Here is a 22,988-nt window from a genome sequence, read left to right as displayed (position 1 = left end):
TTATTTTCACTCTGGAAGAAAAAATCATTCTGATTAGTGTGATAATCTAGTTTGAAGCATCATCTACTCGAATTCCTGACAACGTCACTGCTGACGGTACACGACTGATTTTTTTAGGTTTAATTTTGTACTTGTTCCATGTTCTATAGACTGAAATTATTCACTGGTTACAAGATATATTTTGAGAATTCAGGCTGGAGCCTGAATTGATGTTTCACATTTTTTAATTAAAATAACAATAATGTATAAGGCATTTAAAATCTGAATGAATGAAGTGGCTCTGGGATTTTAATTAAAGGTTATTTTTTATTCATTTAAACAATTTTTGGTCCAACGATTGAAAGACCAACGGTTTGAGGATTTTTGGCATTTGACAGGATTTTGTTTGAAAATGCAGTATAATCACTTTGTTTTTCATCATGTTTTATATGTATATTTTTTATGTATTTAAATATTCAAATAAGCATGAATGAACATTTCTTAAAAATGCATCAAAGTTAAAGAGCTAAGATACCACTTCTCATCTGAACCTGCAACATAAATTCACCCTGAAAGCAAAATGTAAATAGAAATCATGTATAATGCACACAGAGCACTAATGAAACCAGAAGAAAAGATGAATATTACAATAAAACTATAGTAAGATAAACCTTTAAATGAATAATATGATGGTATTATTAGACAGTAGGTAAAACATGGCATAAAAGAAATAAAAATTTGAATTTATATTAAAATTTTAAGTATAAGCATGAAGTTTGAATCCTTCTAGGGCACTGACAAAAAAATGACTTTAATTATAAGTTGAAGTGGAAAGACTATTAAAGTGAAGTCAGAGGTCACTTCTTGAGGGTCAAAGGTCAGGAACAGCAAATTTGAAAGTGGAAAGTGTGTCTGTCAGAAAGTCCGGTCATTCGTCTTCTGTGGTAACAATGATGTGACAGGATCACACTTTCTTTGATTTCCAATTTATCTGAATCGCACCTCCAAATAGACTGAGCTGTAAACGTGTGCGTGAGCCTCACCGCCGCTGCTGGTTGAAGAAGCAGATGAACGACTGGCTGTTGACCTCTTTGGTGAAGTAATCCTCCCACCACAGAACGCTGTCTCTGTTCTTCTGGTTGTCCCTCTCACACGGAGGCACAAACGAACACTGCGACAAAAAATTCAGCACAAATATTCAATTTAATTTACATGAAGTTTTACATCATATAAACATCATCAGCACACTTAGACATGTTTACAGCCGGATACAGAAACTGTTCTCTTTTCCTAACGCCTGTATTTAATAACACACCTGTTTAAAGTTTGCATTATTAGGGGCGTGGCTTCTTTGACTGACAGGTGAATGGCGACTGTTGTGGGATTTATCTTTAATGTATTGTCCTTTAATGTATTGTCTTGATGAAATGCTTTCATGTTACTTAGTTTAGTACATCTGGTTCACACCTCATTCATGCCGGAAAACAGACGGTGAGAAACTGGTGAATGTCTTCCAGGAGACGAAAACCAGGAGACGGAACCTCACACAGGAAGACTTGACCCCAGAGGGGGGGAGATTCACACAGGTGATAGAGAGTCTTTCTGTTTAGAGCCAAGGTGTGAACTGCAACTGTAAAAGCCTTTTGTTCTGCGACTGTGTATAAAAGGAACCTGAACTGTTCATTGTGAGAGACGACTTTCAGTGCCCCCTGACTGACGTCCCTCCTTATGCATAAGATAGCTGAAATAAAGGTGTTGTTACAACTCATCGTGTCTGCAGGATTTGGTAATTAAAATTTCCACAACACGACACAGCCAGCTGTAGCTGATAGCTGCCTGCTAGGTTACACCTCAACTAACTGAAGTGGATCTCTGGACCATGTTTGTGCTGCTGAAGCCTTTTGGAGCATTTTAATGACATGATGTGACCAATATTATGGCTGCTGTGAGGTAACTGTACTAACAGCATCTAAACAAACTACTTCCTGTAGTTTGCCAACACTGCTAGCTAGGACTGGCTAATAACGTATCCAAATATAACACTTCTGGTTTTAGAAAAAAGATGGTGAAAACCACAATGGGGTTCAAAAAGCTGAGCCTGGTTCTGCTGGAGGTTTCTTCCTCTTAAAAGGGAGTTTTTCCTTCTTACTATCATGGAGCTTGCTCATGGTGGGGCTTCTGATTGTTGGGTTTCTCTGTATTATTGTAGGGTCTCTACCTTACAGTATAAAGTGACTTGAGGTGACTGTTGTTGTGATTTGGTGCTCTATATATAAAAAAAAAAAACTGAATTGAATTAAATTGAATATACAGTTTGTGATGCAAACAGGTGAAAACAAGATTCAAAATATACAACATATAAACTGTGCAGACAAAACTTAAAGGGTTTGACAGAGTGTTTCAGTGTTTCATCACATTGATTTTGTGGCAGCTCTTAAATGAATAAATAAATGACAGTGATTACTCGGCAGGAGGTGCTCTAATGAGGTCACAATAATCTGAAAAGTTTAAAGGGGGGTCAGCATCGCGTTGTTTTTCTTCAGTTTTATTTTCAGCGAACAAAAATAACCTCTGTGACACACACACACACACACACTCAGATTCATGTAGCAGGAGGTTGATTGGTGTCTGGCTGGTTCCTGTGAATCGACTGGTTGCCATGATGATGACTTGATTGGTGCAGAGAAGGGGCAGGGGGTCGTCTCCATCAGTCATGGAAGCTGTGGACTCTGTGGAACTGTGGTGGATGTTTTTAACCGAATCAGAAGCTCAAAGGTCAAAAGCAGAACGGAGCATCTCTCGCCAGCATGGAGCCACACCTGAGTTTGTGGACAGTAGGTGGAACTAAATTAAAGATGACAGCCAGCTAAATGATTCCTCTGGAGGGGCAACAGCAGCTGCTTGGATTGGCTTCAGTCCCTCCCTGAGTATGTGTAGTCACCGTATGAAAGCAGAAAAAAATCTCTTTGAGCTAATTAATGCACATTTATTCCCAACAAAGCTCAAGAATAATCAACCACTCTTCTCCAGATGAGGTACCAGTGTGCACAGCTGTGGCCCCAGATGTGTTACTGCCGAAATACGTTACATTTATTCTTTAGTAGAGCAAAAAAATCACCTAAAAACCAAAACTAATGCAAATCTACGAACGAGGATTAGGGTCACTGGAAGAAAAAAAAAAGTGGGCACGTCTTTTTTTTTCTTCTTTTCCAGAATTCTGAAATTAAAGTCAGAATTCTGACTTTTTTCTCAGAATTCTGGAAAAGAAGAAAAAAGAAGAAGACGTTCACACTTTTTTTTCTTCCAGTGACCCTAATCTTCTTCCGTACAAATGTCATAGAAAAAATAGTCTGAAAAAATTAAAACATACAGCTCTGCTATCACTTCCAACATAAATGAGGACAGAAAACTAAACAGCAGTGATTTTTGTAGGGTTACTGAAGTTGGGCTAGCTGGTATATAATGATGTGCTACGTGATTGCTAGCTACACAGCTATGTAAGCATAACAAACACAGGGAAGCTGGAGGATGAATGCTAACTTTTTTCCACTCCATAAAATTTAATGGGAGCATTCCAGATGGTTAGAGACAAATGCAATCACATAGCAGGATGCTGTAAACGGACCAAACTTCAGTCAGGAGAACAACTGAGATAATCCATCCACAATAGGAGGTTAGTCATTAATATACTGAAACATGGGAATAAAGCAGCTGCAAGAGAATGAATCAATGGTACAGAAGTGGAGGAAGCAAGAAGAGTGGCTTGAGTAAAGTTTGACTTATCTGACTGTTTTGTTTCGCTTAACGTGCCTTATAATCCGGTGTGCCTTATGGTGCGAGAAATACAGTAGACCTTTGAACGGTGCTAGAAATTAAGCTCTTTTTTTGCAGCTTTGATTCACCGGAGGGGCTAATGGGGGTGTCCCTTATTATCTATCGAGAGTTTTTTTAATGTGGGAGTCTGTGGGGACTGACTTACTGAGGGAGCCTCTGCTGGATTTTAGAGGAACTGCAGGTTTTGATTTCACTACAATGGATTTATTTTTCAGACCCTGGGGTCATCGCTTCACTGTGGCCATGACTCCAAGTGCATGTTTAGTGGGGTAGGTCTGTCTACAGTTAAAATCCTGAGAACTTGATGAATTTTCATCTCGTTTGGTATTAATTAATTTCTGGGGCAGTTTTCTGATTTCCCGTGGGCCTCCCACTGAGAAATCCTGCCAGTGTTCTGAGGACTTTCAGACTTTTCCACAGCTGTTCACTTTAATTAAGATCAGGAAGTAAGGCCCTTCTCAGCACACTCCATGCTTTTTACATGCATATTATCCTGTAGCAGGATTGCTGAGCTGCGACCAAGTCAGACTCTCTCTGACACCAGGTGGTTTGTTTCCCTCCAGGTTTTACTGATAATCTTCTGATTATGAGTCCAGCGCAGGTTCAACACAGCCAAGCAGCCCAATAACACACCTGAGCCTCGTCCATGTTTCTCAGCAGGGATGCTGTTGTTTTCTTTTAAGGTTTATTCTTCTGTGAGCGCTGAGCTTGTGTGACTCACTGAACTGCTCTTATTCAGGCTTTTTCAGGCTGGCCTCTGAATGTGGGTCTTCCCTCATCGAACCACTTTCATTCAGAAATATTTTTATGGTTGTTTTCACACCTTTCAAATCAAAACAGTTTGATATGGCATCAGTTTTAGGAGTGATGGGGAGGATTATTTTCTAATTTCTCTGAGTTGCTTTGAGAGTCTTGCAAGATTACTGGCTTAGTGAGGTAACCTCGTGTGTTATGAAGCAGGTGTTTCACTTATGTGACATAACAACTCAACATGTACATAACCAACACCTACTAACCAATCAGCTCCCTGGAAAATTATGTCATCATTCCTGCAAAAGCCCTGATGGCAGTAGAGTTCTTTTAGATATAAAGTTTCTCATGTTTGATGTCAGGAGCAACTTTCTCTCTGCTGAATGCGAGCAATGATTTTATTGATCTACAAGCCTCGATATGTTGTTAGGATGATGATGAGAGCTGCGGTTTTTCACTGTGCATAATTTTCATAGACAGAATTGTAAGTGCAGGTAAGAGGAGAAGGGAGATGGTTCAGGTGGTGTCAGGATCACCTCTCTGCTTTTCGCAGCTGATGTGGCTCTGCTGGCTTTGTTTTATGATGACCGTTAGCTCATACTGGGTGGTTTACAGCAGAGTGGCTGGGAATTAGCACCTCCAAGTCTGAGGCCGTGGTTGTAAGATGATAACTGAACACACCCACTCCAGGACAGGGACGAGGTGCTGCTCACAGTGGGATGAACAGAAAGCTTGTCTCAAACGAGTGAGCATGAAACCAGGTAGTTGGTGTTTAAACATTCAGCTACAACCATGGGCTCTGGGTAACTGAAAGAATGAGACTGTGGATTTAAGTGGCAGAGATGAGCTTCCTCTGGAGGATGGCTCGGCCTTAGGCACTCAGAGCTGAGCCACCATTCCTCCACTTGGCAAAGAAGCAGCTGAGGTGGTTCAGCATGTGATTATGATGGCTCCTGGACTCCTGGGTGGTGCATTCACTGTCTGCCTGCAGAGTTGGAGGTGGAGTGAGCGGTCTGGGGGCTACTCCTGCTTGTGCTGCTGTTGGTCCGCCAGAAGGAAAAGACAGATGTTCTAAGTTTTTTGTGGTTCCCTCGTTCCCTATTTTTTCCTCACTTGTCAACCAATCCACATCTAGCAAATGCTAACTTTTACGCAGATGGACACATTTGAGGGACCTTGGGACCCTTTGCTTAACCTGAATTACACTTTAATCCTGGCCTGGAAATGCTTTTATGTCCCCAGAGAAGAGCTGCAGGTGACGTCTGAGGAGAGTGAGACCTGAACATCACTGCTGCCCTGACAGCCTGGACCCACATCAACTGCTGCAAAATGAATGGGCTGCTGCAGAAGGCTATTATGGATATCCAGTCCAAATACAGGAGAAATAGTTAACTAGATTTGATCTTGGATTATCTGAATGAGTGGACTTCGTGTCTGAAAGTGCCCACTGCTCACTTTCTAACCACAGGTGGTATTTTTTGGAGACCTTTGTCTTTTATCTAAAAACTTACACTTAAAATCTGAGCTCCTCAGCTCTCATTTGCTTGGGTGTGAAGTGGTCTGCCTGTGATATGTTGGACAGTTACTGAGAGTGCAGAGACGTCAGACCGTCGGGGGTTAGTTTCTGCCTGTCGTGCAGTCAGTGAGACCATCGCTCTGTCTCTGTGTTTCAGGTAAACGCCCGCTCATCAGCCCTCTCAGCTCAGCAGCCATTCATCACCCGTCCAATCACACTCGGCTCGCCTGATGACATCATAAGTGAGGCTCCCTGCCAGATGATTGCGGTTGCCATGCCAACAGGCTGAGGTTATAATTACGTGTGTGTGTGTGTGTTGTAGTGTGTGATAAGCGCCCTGAATGAGAGGAGTTTGGGTTTGAAGCAGCAGCGGCCTGCTGCTGACAGGATGAACCATCACGCGGCGATCAGCGAGCAGCAGCGCTCTGAACACGCAGCAGGTTTGCTCCACGCACAAGCTCGCTTCACTCCAGCCTCTGATTGCTGTTATCTCCCCTTCCTCACAGTCCAAGCGTGGACTCGTTCAGGCATTTAACGGCACTTCTTTAGAATCAAACATCAGTCTGTGTTTGTTTCCTTTTAAATCAGGAAAAATCTAATTTATTTGACGATATACAGCAAAATTCATCTTAATTATTCACACTGACATTGGAAACAGTGAAACAGTTTTAAAATCAAAAACTAAAATCAATAAAAATGTACAAAATCTAGGGCTTGGAATATGGAATAGTGTTGTTAGAGCTAACAAGCTTGTTAAAGCTAACAACACTAAGAGAAATATGCATGTTCATCCTGATAAATAGGAATGTGACATTGTGTAAACACTTTAAACATTTTAACATGGGCGTCTATGGGGACTGACTCACTGCTGGAGCCTCTAGTGGACTTGCAGGCATTAGCATGACCTTTTTCAGGTCTTTGCCTAACTTATGCAAGGCTCTAGAGTGCGACCAAATTGGTCACATATGCAACTTAATTTCTCAGTGGTGTGACTAAAAAAAATCCTAGGTCGCACTGGTTCGACCAGCCGTTCGAGTACAAAAAAAAATCTCTGCAACTCTGAAAGTCTCTGTGTGATCAACAACAGACACACATTATGCCCATATCATGGTCTAAACCAATCAGAGATAGTCAGGGGCGGGGCCTCTCTGATTGGCCTGGTCCAGATATTCCTGTCAGCCTACGTGTATATAAGTTTGAAAGCGCAGGTGGATAGAGGGAGGTGAGTAGCGATATCGATTCATTAAATCCTGAATTGACTTTTAAATATAAATATATTTTGCCAGAAACGCCAGAATCTCAGGTTAAAGCTCATAAAACTATTTTAACAACAACCAAACAGTAAATGAGAGCAGGTAAACAGATTCTGCACAAAGACGTAAACACAGAGCACGACGCATCAGAATAAGCGAGATGTCGGCTTTCTCAACCGACAGCACATACTTGGTTAGCTGTCAGGGCTTAAAGCCGACAGCTCACTGATTCTGATGCGTCGGGTCCGCACTTTGTGTTTACGTCTTTTTTGCACAGATTCTGAAGCTGCAGGCTTTTTCTCTCTCCAACCAAAATTGACTGAACCAGCAGCAACAAAAGCAACCAAACTACACTTCACATTTGATAAACATCGTCATAAATTCCCTCTTTTGCTGTTTTGCTTCCACCACAATTAAATTCCCACTTCCTGCACAGCTCTTTCTTTCTATCAGTGTAATTCTAGAACAGTTTCCCATCTCAAATCTCTGTTTTCTGCATTATTTGTTTGCTTATTACGCACAAGTCATGTACTGCACAGTTGGTCGCTGTTTTTCTTTTTCGTTCTCCCAAATATTACCTCCGACAAGAAAGCCTAATTTCTACTGTTTAATAGTGAAGAAATTTAAACTTTTTAAAATGATGGCAAATTGCAAAAGAGTTAGCTGTGTTTCTAATAAAACCCTCTGTAACTTTGCTCTCCTTCACTTCAACAGCATCAGGTAATGTTAAAATGTTGATTCATGGTTTTCTTCAGTTTTTGATCTGCTATAAAAAGCCAGGCCAGGAAAATCTGCTACATGTTTTTCTGTGTTTTATCTTCATTTACTTTGACACAAAGGCATCTGCTGTGATGCTCACACCTCAGATGAAGTCTCACAAGTGTCAGTACTGATAAATGATCAGAATTATAATTTTTCTGAATGTCTGAGTCAAAATTGAATCGAATCGAATTGGGACCTTGTGAATCGGAATCTAATGGATTATAGAAATCAGTGATGATACCCAGCCCTAGTGAGTAGCCTAGGCCCAACAGAAGTGGATGTAGCTGTGGGTAATAAGAAAAGATGAAAAGAACGATTGATAACTTTTTCGTTAAGTTAAGGCCTGATCTGTCTGAGATTCGTAGCCAGTGCTCTGACACGGAGCCATCAACCTATGAACACTGAAAAAGCGGTGAAAATGCGGTTTTAAGCGATACTTTTTCCACAGCTTCAACCACATGTTAGAAGAACTTGAGAGGTCCTGCTGCATTAGGAGCATTAAAAGAGTGAGACGGTGAATGATCTGTCACAAAGATACTCAGGTAAAAAGCTAGTTTGACGCAGTTTTGTACAAAATGTGTTGTTTTTTTTTCATTCAGTCTAAATTTCAGTACAAACTCAGCTTGAACAAACACTTGACCCAAATAACCAGGAAACGACTGGGACATGACAACACACAATTAGCTGTGAGTTGAAGAACATCAATCATGTTCTGACAGGCTGACAGCACAAACACCGTCTGTCTTGATTAGATCAGACAAGGAGAAATGTTTTTTGATTGGATGGTAATGAACATGTGACCTTTGTCCTGCAAAGATCAGCTAACTGCACTGAAGCTTCCAGGAGGGAATGAGGGAACTGTCATTTTCCTCATGTTGACATAGGACATCAACCTGGAAACTTGCTAGAAATTTAAAGAAACACAAAGACCCGCAGTTCCTCCAGCGTCCACCGGAGGCTCCAGTTAGCTATTAGCAGGTATCTGTGTCCGTGTGATACAGGCTAGCTTAGCCTTTGACACGCATTCATGGCAAATGCTAAAGCACCAAGAGGCCAGTGGATGATATCATAGTTGCTATGTCCATCTCAGTCTATGACTAAGACATGAAACAAGCTCAGTTTTTTTCTGTAATGGATTAACAGCACCAACTTTACCAACAGTGTCACCTGCTGTACCTGTGGAATTACTGCTCTTTGGTTTTTCTGTAAATTTGCTCTCACTTTAGGAAGCCTGGTTCATGTTTTACTCTCAGGTGGTTTTTTTTCAGGTGTTTGTTGTTGTGTCTTGTAAGACAAAGGTTCTCAGCAGGATTCTCAGCTCTAGCTGACGCTGCGGGGAGTTATCGATCTCTTCACTGATTTTTATATTTCTTATTGATCAGCCGCGTGGGGGCTCTCAGGAGGTCACATGTTCAGAGCTTTCTGTTCACTGCTGAGCGGCTGTCATTATTTGTTGTTGGAGAGGGAAAAAAATCAAAGAACTGCAAGGAAATTTAAATCAATCCAACAACCACAAAAGCCTTGAGACTACAACAACATGTGATCACCAGCATGTGATCACAATAGCTGCAAAACCACTAGGCAGCTAGTAGACAGCTCCCTGTCAGGGAGGCCACGCCTCCAATGATGCAAACAGTTAAAAACATGGAGTGGGGAATTATCTATAGAGATAAACCAGTGTTGGTATAAGGCTGGAAACATGTTTGTTTCTGATGTAACATTTTAACATGGGAGTCTGTGGGGACTAAGCCACTGCCGGAGCCCCTGCTGGACGTTAGAGGAACTGCAGCGGTTGGATTAACAGACAGGGCGGTAGCACAGCGGCGTTTCTGTCCTGAATTGGAGCAGATAATCGGAAGCTCTGAGGTTTTTGGTCTTCTGTGACCTGCTGTCGCCTCTCAGTCTGACTCGGCTAAACAGATTAACATGAGGTCATGACGACCTGTCTGTCCACCTGTGTGCCTCTATGTGGATGAACAGTATGGTGATGAATGAGTGGCTCAGCAGTCTCTTTAACCCCTTCAGTTCTGCTCCTCATAGTCACAGTTTTTATTAAAATCTATACTGATGGGAATACAAACACACCTTTAGGGAGCGCTATGGAGCCTTTAATAATTTATATATTTGACTTTCTATGCCAAGTCTCAGGCAGTGTGTAAATGATGAAGAGATGCTTGGATCAAACACTGCAGCATCCACTCAAGCTTTCAGTGAGGAGACGAACATGTGGAGATCCTTCACTTGAAAGGTGGTCAGCCTCTCTGACGGCCAGCTGATACAACGACAGCCGTAAATCCAGCTGAATTTTTATTAGTGTCTTGTTGACGTCTCACTTTTAAATATTCATCGAGTACATTTAGAGAGCGCATTATTTCTGAAAATCACTTCATGTGTGATTTTAAAGAATATCACAATGTTCGGTTAAAGTTTGCACTAAATTCTGCGCTGGATCCAGATTCAATAATTAATGAAAACACTATTAAATAAAAATAAGCACCTCATTTTTTTTTTAATGTTGACTGATCATCAACATTCAACCTGATTCAGGTTCTTTGGAAACTTCGACACCTGCACAAGAACTTCAAATTAAATTACTTGAGACACGCTTAAGATTTCTCTAAAGCACCCAGAGACAAAACTGACCATTTACCACTTGTCAAAGATCAGTTAAGGTCCAGGAATTGAGTAAAGTATAAACTAGTACAGTTTAGGTAGAGGTCGAACACACTTGTTAGCACACAAATGTCTGAACGGCCTCAGCTGAACATTTCCTCTGAGGCAGAGGAGAGGTGGAGAGAGGTAGCGTTTGTCCGCAGGGACAGTGCCTCCTGGCTGGGCAGGAAGATACTGACAACTGCCTCCCACCTCCACTGCGTCCAGGAGCTCCAGAAGCTGCCTCATCACAGTTAATTAGTTTAACTTAGCATGACACACACACACACACACACACACACACACACACACACACACACACACACACACACACACAAGTCATTATTGCTGTCGTCATTCTTCAGTGATTATATTAAATGTTTTTTTTCTGTCTCCATGAACCAAATATACTTTCATAAATTAATAGTTCGGCTTATTTCTGTTGACCTCTCCAGCTGCTCTGAGATTTGCTGTATTTGTAAGCTCCAAATGTCCTCATATGAACAGAAAAATGAAAAATGTTTGCTGCCTACTTCTTTGGGATTAAAGCATAAAAAGGTCAGTATTAAAACACAACACCTGCACTCTTTTAAAGCCCTGAGCAGCATAGATGTAATGCCTTCCATGAAACAGAGCAGACTGCTGAGTTATATCTGTACATCTCATGACTGATCAAAAAGCACAAGGTAAAAAAAAAGAAAAGAATCATATGTGTTTCAGTGTTATAAGTTTATGAGTAACCGCAGTACATTTATGTAGGGAGGACCAAAACTGGCCAAATAATAAATAAATTTTTATATACAGAAGATGAACCACCAAATTTTAAAAGAATAAATTAATACAAAATAAATGATAAAAACAAAAAAATTATATCATAAAAAGGTAAATCAATGCCAAACTAAATGAAACATGATAAAAGAAATGTAATATTTTGAGTATTTAATTGCATTCATTTTATAACTGGGTCATTTATTTCTTATTGTATTTATTTATATTTGAGTTTTTAAATTATATTATTTTGACATATTTGATCTGCCATATTTAAGTAGAGTCTAGTTCAAATCATTAGACTTCACACAGGCCTAGAGACCAGTTGGTGAACCCCTGGCAACCATCAATAATTAAAAATAATTTTAAAGAAATTTTTGACATTAAATAATTAGAAAAAATAAAAGTTTTAGACACCTTTTAAAAGATTCCAGTAAAATCTGTTTCCTTTGGCGTTGTGTTAAATGTCCTCATACTGATAGAAAAATGAGAAAACACAAAGTCTACAGAGCAACCTTTTTGCTGGTTATCTTTAGAAATTATTAGTTTGGGGTCAAAGTTCATTATTGATATTAAAATAATGCAAAAGGTAGGACTTTGGGTGGGGAGATTATTACAAAACATGCATGTATGTGTGTGCAGCTGCCCTCTGGTTACCTGCAGCTCTTGTCATTTACATTTATGACATAATTAAGTCACAGACGAGGAAATTACTCGGCGAGTAATTAGCTGAGTGAAACCGCCCACCTGCCTTCATCTCCTTGCTTCCTTCCTCTCTTTGCTGTCACACTGTGTTCATGTCATCGCTTTATTCAGCTGCCAAATCCTCATTTTACTGCTCAAAACACACGATTTAGAGCCGATTTGTTCGCTACATGACAGAAACCGGAGCAGAGAGGGAGTGTTAAATCAATCTGCCTAACAGGAGGGGAGAGTGAGACGTTTCTTCTGCTGCTTGTCACAGAGAAAAATCAGAGTAGATGTGCAGTAAACAGCTCAATGACTCCTTAATCACCAACACAGCACACACTTATTCTGCTAAATAAAACCCGCAGTTTCCAGTGGGTGCGTGCAGCAGCCTTCTGCGTAAACATATGTGACCAGAGCTGCAGCTCACCTTAATTCAGTCTGATTAACAGTTTAATCCAACAATACAAAAAATGGAGCGTTAGCTATTTACATCAGGATTAACATTTGTATTAAAGGAGAACGGGGTGAATTTAGTGGCATCTTGATTTGAAATGGAAACTTCAACTTCTGTGGGTGAAAAATAAAGACAACAGCCAAGAGCTGCTGTTCCTCTAACGTCCACTAGAGGCTCGATATGGGCTCAAAATGTGGTCATAAATATTTTGTACTTGTAAATCACCAAAGTTGATTCTGTCCATCTGGACGTAGCGTTTTCTGGGAGAAACGTTTCGTCACTCATCCAAGTGACTTCTTCAGTCTCAGCTGACTGCAGGTTTCCCCAATCTTATAAACAGTACATTTGCATAATGACTGAAACCAGCCCACTGAAGGAACAATGGGCTGTGAGGCCCATACTTAAGATAGGTACATAAGATACTTGTAAATCAGTTTTGTACTTGTAAATCGGGATTTGTATGTGTAAAAAGAATTTGTGTGTGCGTAAAAAAGACATGCAGCTTGTGGGGATATGTTAATTGGATAATCCAAATTGTCACCTGGTGTGAATGTGTGAATGAATGTGAGTGCGAATGGTTGTCTGTCCCTGTGTGTTAGCCTTGTGACAGACTGGCGACCTGTCCAGGGTGTACCCCGCCTCTCGCCCTATGACAGGGCGCTGGGATAGGCTCCAGCGCCCCCCGCGACCCTGAAAAGCATAAGCAGAAGCGAATGGATGGATGGATGGATGGATGGATGGTAAAAAAAGATTTGGGTGTGGACTTAGCCAAAAAAAACCCTGCAAGTTACAAGTACGAATTTTGACCCTATTTTTCTTCCTTTCATCTGATTGGAATGTCATGTCAATCACAAATGTAACAATCCAATCAGAGAGCAGATGGGTTTGGCTGTCGGAGGGGCGCTTTTTTGAACTGCAGGTCCTTGAAGGGTAATACAGTTTGAAGCTGGAGGATCTCTATATAAATATCCGATAGCAGCTAGGTCCCCTAACTTTCAGCAGCTGTTGAAAGGATAAAGTTGTGGTATATCAGTGGTTAGAAATACCATTATTACTTTAGGATTAGTTTAACACAAAGTCAGGGCTGACCCGGGACCATTGCTGTGAGTCACAGTGTGCAGCATAAAAGTCCTTTCACATCGGACACAGGATGTGCTGCTAATGCTAACTAAAAGCCAAGGATCCAGAATTTGTTGCGCTGGCTGTTGGGCTCTGTGGGTTTTTGCAGCAGCTCTACCTGTACTAGATGCACCTGCTCCTTGTCGTTTCTATCTCTGACTTTACTGCTTGTGGATTTTAATACAGATTTTACTTGCTGTCATCTTGTTTATTTGTGTTTTTTGTTTTTATTTGTTGTTTTCTGTATTTTAATGTATTAGATTCTATTTTATTTATGTCTTTTTCTCTTTGTAAGGTGACCTTTGGTTTTAGAAAGGCGCCTCAAATAAAATGTATTTTTATTATTAGAACATTACGCTACACAACATTTACAAAATATCGCCTCAGGACAGCGGGAGCCTTTAAGACTCTTTGTGAAAGCTCATAATGCCAAGTCACCAACAAAAGCGTACACTTCAACGCCAAGAAGGTGTTGGCAAGGAAGCCTCGGCGAAAGCTAATGATGTGCAGCCACCCTCACCTTCAAAGTCAAATACTACTCAAATTGCTACAACTGAACAAATAGCCAAGGACATTGCAAGTATTTACGCACACTTAAGGAAACCTCCGAGACACAAGAGAGCAAACCCAATGCAATTCAAACTGCTACGAGGGCAGTGGAGGCTAAGTTAGGGGATATTGGCTACTCGCTTAAGCAATGCCGAGTCTTGCCTGGATTTCCTTGAGGATGCCAGCAGAGCACTAAAGGAAAATTCTCCTGCAACTAGTGACGAAGTGAACGCTCTACGACAGGAATTACACCACCTCGAAAACAGAGGACGGAGAAACCACCTGCGCTTTGATTGCTTTCCAGAGGGCTGCAAGGGTATGGACGCACAAAAGAGCGGCATTTAATCCCTGTAAAAGGCTGTTACACGAAAGGAAGATCAAGTTCTCCCTACTGTTCCCAGCGTTGCTTGTGCTGAAAATGACGGAGGGCAGACGTGAGTTTATCTACCCAAAAAAAGTCCAGGACTACATTCTGTCTTTACCTTAAGGGAATTATTTACAGTCAAGGGCTTGGATTTAAAAACTGCCCTTTTTTGCCATAGCGTAATTAACATGCCATTGAATAACAGGCCTTGGCTGGTGCTCAGTTATAGTATTTAAAATTATTGATATATTTTGCACCTCCTAACTGTTTAAGTTTCAATATTATAGGGTCTCACGCTTTGATTTGATTTATTCACTTACTTTAGTTTTGAGAATACGACGCAATCTGCTTGGTAGAGAATCTCACTAAGACTATTAAAGACTGTCTTTCAAGGGACAGTTCTAACCAACCTGCACAGAGGTGTGTTCTGGGAGCTAAGTCCTGAAATGACTGCTCTGCTCACAATGCATTGACTTGGTATGCTGCTGCTGCAGGCAACGGGTCCTGTTTATTACTGTTTGACTGGTTAGAGTCACGGACCATAAAGTTTATGTTTTGCTTTTGGGGGCTCCTGGCCCACCTGAGGGTAGCTAGTGTTCTCTGTCACCCCAGACGTATTTGCTTAAATGTTTATCAGTTGTTATTTTTATTTACTTCCATATTTTATTTATAGCCTATTTTATTTATAGCCAGCCATCCATATATTGTCCACTCGGTGTTGAACTCCTGGTTTTAATAATATGTTACCCCACTGTTATATGTCCAATACAAAATGCATGATGGCGAATAAGCACCAAAGGCCCTTTACCTTATTGACCTGGAATGTAAAGGGCCTTAACCATCCAATTAAAAAAAAGAAAATCATTACATTTATCAAATCAAAAAAAGCTCACATTGCCTTTCTCCAAGAGACTCACTTGTCCCCCCAGGAGTTGGATAAACTTTGCCGTGATTAGGTGGGTCAGGTATTTTTTTCATGTCAGAGTCAGAGTAGGGGTGTAGCAATTTTGATTCATAAGCAGCTACAGTTTAAATGCACCCGGATGGTTAAGGATGCAGATGGGTGGACATTGCTACTCTTGGCTGAGATTCAAGATTTCAAGATTTTAATCAATATCTGTGCACCAAATGTTGACAACCCTACCTTTTTGGTAATTTGGAATGTATAATTAGCTATATGGGTGATTACCCAATCCTGATAGCAGGGGACTTCAATTTGGTAGTGGATGATAACTAGATCATAGCACTCCCTCACAGCGACACTCTAGATCAGCTTCAGTTGCTCTTAAAATGTGTAGGAACTTGGGTTTAGTAGATGCATGGAGAGTATTCAACCTATCCACAAGAGATTACACCTTTTATTCTGCCCCCCACAATGCTCCGTCGAGGATTGATTATTTTCTTATGTCAAATTTTATTATGCCCTGAGCAATGTCTTGTTCTATTGGAGGTATACACTTATTTGACCATGCCTCGGTGCTCCAGCATCTGACCTCATTTGGTAGCCGCTTCAAGTCTCCCAGATGGAGGCTAAACTCAAGCCTTTTGCATGATTCTAACTTTCTTCAATTCTCCACTAAAGGAGTGAAGAATGGAGAGCTTCCACCTGAAGCGGGATCTGTATCTGTTCAGAATAAAAGGATTAGGTTAAAACTTAGAGTGGGACAGACATTGGGGTCCTGACAAGCGCTGTCAGAGATCACAGAATACTGTTCTGCTGTTATGCTGAGGCAATTTTTACATGTTGTGATCTGTATTTAAAGTGGACTGTAGTGTTCTGGAAAATTCAATAAAATGTTAATCCCAAAAAGAAAAACCTTTCATACACGTATTGACTGAAACTCAGTTTACACTGACCTGGTTCATCAGTCATGCCTTTCCTTTCTCTCCGCTGAGCAACTAACTTTACCTCACGTGTCCCGTGTAACATGTGATTCAGGGCTGTGCGTTATCTCATCTGTTTCTTACAGTAATGCTAATTAAGTTGACTCCTAACTGTGGGCCCCCAAAAAACTGAGACAACTGTAAAATAGGCACACTCGATAGGCACACTTTAGAGAAACCACCATCAATTTCTTGGAGCGTGTCAGGCCTCTGCAGGTTGTGAGGCCTTTTAGTGATAAATTTTAGGACAGAAGGCAGAGTATTTAGAGACTTCTGATGGCTTTCCTGGATAATGAACTCAGGATGAAATGATTCTGGTATTTTTAGTGTCCAGTGAAGCAGCGGAGAGATTTCAGCCTACAAATTGACAACACAATCTCTTTTTAAGGGCTGACTAAAGTTTTCTTGATTCTTGACTATATGGAAAAATGTCCTCAATCTGTGTCTTTTCAACCACGATGGAGTGACCTTTGGCACAAGTGATTATCAAGAACCTTGGAGATCATCAAACTACACTTTAAATTCATGGCTATGAAACTCCCCAGATCACAGTCTGATCCAGAATCTATTTAAAAAGCCCACAAACCAATCACTTGATGAGACAGGAAGACATGTCCATCAATCAGTATCCAGCACACCACAGAGAGTCACAGTGACGAAGAAGTCACGAAGAAGTGCCATTGCTGTAAACACTGACTCTGTGCATATATTTGATTTATTCCCCCCCCCCCCAAAAAAAAAATCTTTGAAACATTTATGATCGTTCTTCACTAAATCATACGTCATACGATGCAACATCTAACTGACCCGACACGTTTGGTTACAGATGTGGACATCAGTGGAAACATTTGCAGCAGGACCAGTCAGTGCCGAGAAGTAATCCTGCCATAACACCAACATCTGCAGAGCGCTGTGCTGAGATATTACCGAGCTGCAGCGAAGCCAAAGCTGCTTTAGTTTGTTGCTAAGACTTTAGAGTCGGATTTCTGCACTCATGAAATACTTTATGGGCTGGACACACACACACACACTCACTAATGTAACCAGCCTAGCTTGGATTGGCAAACTCCATTAAATTTGAACTGAACAGTGTGTGTGTTTGACAGAAAGCCAGAGGGACACTGTGAGTTTGGACTGATGAAGTGCACACAAAGAATAAAACAGAGCAGGACAGAGAAATTAATCAAACACATCAATCCATCACCATTATGACTTCATAACTTTCAGCTGGATAAACTTACAAAGACCAGGCAGAAACATTTTTTTATGTTATGCATTAAACACTCCCCTAAATTCAGGAGTGGCTCTGTAACTGAACAACCTTGAAGAATGTCTCTTTGTCCCTGCTGCGGCTTTAATCCAGATCCGTCTCACATTTAAACAGGTCTGAACATTACAGGCAGACGTCTGGGGTCATTTCTGTGAGAATCTGCTAATAATTGCTTGATTTCTTTCAGTAGCTCCTCCCATAACTGTGTTTATATCAGCATGTAATAGCAAAGCGTCAGCAGTTTGAGGTTTGGAGGTTTCTCATTTCTTCCCCACCTTCAACTTTTCTTTATATGCTTGTTAATGTTCTCCTGGTCCTGGATTTTTGGACCCAGAGATTTTGCTTTGTTGACTTTTGTTGAATTTTCATTCTAATGTTCTTTTTGCTTTTGAGTTTATTTATACTCATCCTCATGTCCTGCTTTGAGTTCATTCTGTTTAGCCTCTTGTTATTTCTGTCCTGTTTGTATGGTATCCCACTGGTGTTCACAACTTACAGCAAGCCCAAGAAGTGAAAATGGGACATAAGCAGAGATGTTATAAGAGACAGACATAGCACTCCTGAAATAAAAATTTAGGAAATGCAGGTCGAAGTAAAACTCCCAGGGGAAAAATGTTTTTCAAACATTTAATTTGGATCAAACCTTTTAAGTGTTTGTATTTTAAGATGAGACTTCCCTGGTGGTTCTATAGATTTAGTTTTATTTCCTGGTGACTACTCAAATAAAAATTAGCACTGGGAGGAATTTCAAGATGGCTGCCTATTTATGACATCTTGTTCTGGAAAGACTTTGACATAAGCTACATGAAGAGAAGTACTGGGCTACTCCCACATTACACCCACAGGAGCTGCTCAACCATGGAAACCCACGCCATGAAGCTCCTAGTGCACAGTTTCTGTAATGATGATAATGACAGAAGAGGTTTGGAGATCTGCAGTTACTGAGTCAGTAGAACATTGGAAACCTTTACATTCTGCTAACCCACTGAGTACTTGTGGACCCCAAAGTGTATCACCATCACCAGAAAAAACAGGAAGAGTCAATATCCACACACTCTGCCCTGCAGATGACATTATATAGAGTTAGATTGCAGAAAGCTGATTGGTCGTTGGATGGTTTTCATGTTATTGTGCTATAGATCTGACTGGCAGCACAAATTTCTGTAAGAAATTAAAGAAAGTTAGGCGAAAAACTTGACATGGCATTGGATATAATCCAGACAGAACCAACAGGGAACCCATCTAAACAAATTCCATCTTTAAAAGCACCTCTGGTTCAGCTCATTTTCTTCATGACCTTTCAATGACAGACTGGGAACCTTAATTGCAGTTGTGTCTAAAATGGATGTTGTGGCTGTAAAACAGCTGAAGAGAGATAGAAGAAGAAAAAGAAGAAGACAGACACTCTGAGTTAATTGGTGTTGTGTCTATGGGGGGGGATTACTTAATGGAGCCACCTGTGGACCAAATGACTGACATGACATTAAGATCAACAGCAGCACAGGCCAACTGAATTTGTTCATGTAAAGCAAAGGCAGGAAAACTGAGGTGCTTTAAGAATAATGCAGTAAACAGAAGTCAAATCAATATCTGCACATCTGAGGATTACAGATAGCTATCATCAGGATTTTATCAATACTGGCTCCATTGATCTGTATCAGTACTTATCAGTATTCTTAATGTAATGGGACTAAAATGCAACAGTCTTCTCCAAGCTCTCCAACAACCTTCCTGCTGCACTTTTCATGTCACCTTCAGAGATTTAAATTAGGAAACGGAGAGCATATCCAGCCACATATTTGTTTTCACACCTGCTGAATCAAGTGAACACGGCGCTTGGATTTACGCAGTGATGCACGAACACACACACAGTAATGTAGGCACACACGTAAGAGATTGTCAGGTTTTAATTAAAGCTGCAGGTCTGAGTCGTTATCTGATCAGAAACACCAGCTTATCAGTTCATGGTTAAACACAAGCTGAGAGCTAGACATGCCCAACACACATATTTCACTTCTGCTTTTGTGACAATTCTCAAACCACGTCATAACCAGAAGCAACCCAAAATCACAAATGGCCAAAATGACCTTTCTTTTACCCCACGGTCCTTACGAGGTCTGAAAATGACACGAGTCCTCATGAGAATAGCTGGGCGAGTACACTTAAATACACACACTGAGTATAAAATCTCTTGCAGCTCATTTCTCTGCTCGTGTCATCACAGTTCATTTCTCCTCCAACAAAAATGAAATGAACTCCTGACCCCAATAAACATGAAGTGGTTCAGCAGGTGTGCATCACTTTGTGTATCTGCAGCCGGTGTGTGCGTGTCGTCTACAATAACCTTCTGAGAGGTTACCAAACAGACATATCGATGCGTCTCGCCTGCTCGTCTGAGATCTGCTGTGGCCCTGAAGACACATTCTGCCGATATGTCATTTATTAAAATCATGATTGGCTAAAATCCCAGCGCTGTCTTTTTTTATACCCCTGCAGAGCTAGCAGCACACAGCCTTTTATCGTTTCATCTGCCTTTACAATGAGCTGAAGTCCAAACAGCTTCAGAGAGGAAAAATATCACGACAAAGTTTCACAATCTTTGTCGTCTGAGACCACATGAAAGCTGCTTAAGACAGCTGTGGTTCAAACCATCTATTACTGCACTGCCCCAAACCATATGCTCTATATAAAAGACACACCAGCACCCTGATCACCCATCTGCTGTGGACATTTGGCCATTTGAAGCCTAAACTTTAGCATTTTGAGCACCAGAAAGAGCCAGAAGTGACCGTATTTGAACAAGAAGCTGGAGTGCTAAGTTATCAGCTGATGTCAGCTGGATCTATCCATCGACTGCATGAATTACAGACACAGAACTGAAAAACTAAATACGTGTTTTTGTGTTGGTTGATTGTTTTTTTGTTTTTCTTGTGTTTTTACAAAATTAGAAATGTGAAAATTCCAATTTTTTGAATGTTTGTAATTTTGTAATTTCTACGTTTTATACATTTTTACAGTTCTTAAAAAAAATCCTTCAAATGTTATCAAACTTCCATTCAGGGTTTTAACCATGTTAAAATGTTCATAAAGACAGCTTGATAACACCTCCTTGAAGTTCTAATAATCTAGTCATGGGAGTTCCATACGCCTCCTGTTTATGAGGGACAGCCAGTCTGAGGAAATTTACAGCTCACTTCAGACTGAGGGCCTGCACCAGTGTATGATAAAGAACGGTTATTTTGAACTGTGGATCAAGCAAAGCTGCTGTTTTAAAGTCCAAGAACAGAAATACGGAGCTGTTGTTGGTTTCTCCTTGTTGCTGAACATAGAGTAAAATTCAAATTTCAACCATAACCGTCTAACTGCAAATTTTCCACACAAACTCAGCACTCAAAGAGGTTTTTAATCACAAAACACTGTATTCTTTAAGTGCTTTCTAACTACTGCACTCAGACTCACACACTTAAACTTGTTCACTGGAGGAGCCCGGGATCAAACCACCACCCCACTGTTCCAATCACCGGCCCCATGTTAAGCCATGTGAAACATGGCGACCGTACAACCAGAACCCAGCACTGGTATTATATTCAAACAGCACTCTGTGTAGCACGTCTCTGAACACTCAGTTTCATGTTTTTTTTTTCCTCTTGGATCTTTCTGATGTCACACAAAGATATAACCCTAAGATGGTCATCTTGGGCACAGAAGCCCTGCCCACCTTCTGTGCTGTCTTATAGCTTATTTGAGACGAAGGAGCTGCTTGAGGCCCAGGATAAGATATGGCTTATTTTTAACTATGAATCATACAAAGCTGCTGTAAGAGAGTCTGAAAACAAACCCGTGGAGGAGGACGTGAGCACCAAATGAAATCATATTTCATTCGGTGCACCTGTCTGTTTATGATCGCTGTATACCTGTGTGTGTGTGATGCACACGCGCTTATTATTCCCGTTATGAATCTGGATGTTTACATTGAGGAATCTGTGAGGAGCTGATGACGCTGTGAGGCAGGCTGAGGACCCGCCAACAAGCTCATTTTTGTCTTTTTGCCAACATGTTAACGATGTTTTGGTCTTGAAGGAGACGGAGCAATAAAGGTTTTATATTTGAAGCGAGGAACCCTCCCCTCCAACCCTCGCCCACCCTTTTTTCAGTTACATGTAAAGGTCACCCAGCCGACGAGCGGTGCGACATCCGTCCTTTTCCAATTTTCAGCCTCTCTCTCTCGACATTAAAGGATTTCTGAATGAAGCGTGACTTCTCTCTCTCGCACTCTCTCCGTTTCTCCATCTCCACATCATGGGTTGCCATGGCGACTGAGCAGCATCGATGACGCCCCGTCTCTCCCCTCTATATTTACTCTGTTGCTGTAGCGACGACCCAGGCATGCACCAAAGAAGAAGAAGCAGCAGCAGCACAGACTTCTGTGTTTATCTCTGTTACTGTTTGATTATTTTGTTGCATATTGTCCTTTTGGCCCCTCGTGGGGGGTTTTCTGCACTATTTATCCAAATTTATGTGGACCCATCCAGATTATGCAAGCGTGTCATTGCTATGAAAGATTCAGCTGTTTTGGTTTCACCAGATATTGAACCTGACTACATGGATGTGCTTTCTTTCATGACCCACACAGCTAAAGTGGAAACCCGGAGGGGTTCAAACTGTAAACAGCCAGCCCTCAGACCCGGAGTCACGCAGCTGTGCAGTGTTTACCATCAGCTGGTTGTTAATGGCGCTCTGAGTCCTTCATTCACACAGTGAGCGGATCTGTTTAGGTTCACCTCTGACTTTAGATGCTGCGATACAAAAACAATCAGACTGAAAATCTCCTGACACTCAGATGGAACTAAAACAGCAAAATATGGCAAGATCACTGCAACACTTCCATTTTTTCCTCATTTCAGCCATTTAACCTCTGACCCACTGAGGCATAGACCACCTTTTATCAGGGTACTCAAACTACTTACTTTAAATCTGCCCTAAATCTGCTGTTTCAGTGGTGACGTTCATATGAAACATGGCCAAAGATTTAAATAATGTGGCTACAGTTATACCCATTAGCTAAATGTTAAGTTTCACATCAAATTTCCAGTCTTGGGTCTGTATGATGTCACCAAGAGCAGATATCCCTAATATGGTGATTG

At 41.0% G+C, this 22,988-nt stretch overlaps 1 protein-coding gene across 1 annotated transcript in view; it reads right to left on the bottom strand.

Moving 5' to 3' along the window:
* Window positions 1–22,988, bottom strand: part of LOC113009375 (calcium-activated potassium channel subunit beta-4) — a 41,334-nt gene that overhangs the window by 9,661 nt on the left and 8,685 nt on the right. Inside the window, exon 3 of the mRNA XM_026147639.2 lies at window positions 1,023–1,150. Within this exon, the coding sequence (XP_026003424.1) occupies window positions 1,023–1,150 (128 nt within the window). The remainder of the gene's footprint in view (window positions 1–1,022; window positions 1,151–22,988) is intronic.

This window comes from Astatotilapia calliptera, chromosome 17 (assembly GCF_964374335.1).
Source record: "Astatotilapia calliptera chromosome 17, fAstCal68.1, whole genome shotgun sequence".
NCBI classification, from domain to species: Eukaryota; Metazoa; Chordata; class Actinopteri; order Cichliformes; family Cichlidae; genus Astatotilapia; species Astatotilapia calliptera.
The sequence above is the reverse complement of the archived record's forward strand: the minus strand, read 5'-3'. Positions and strand labels throughout refer to the sequence as shown.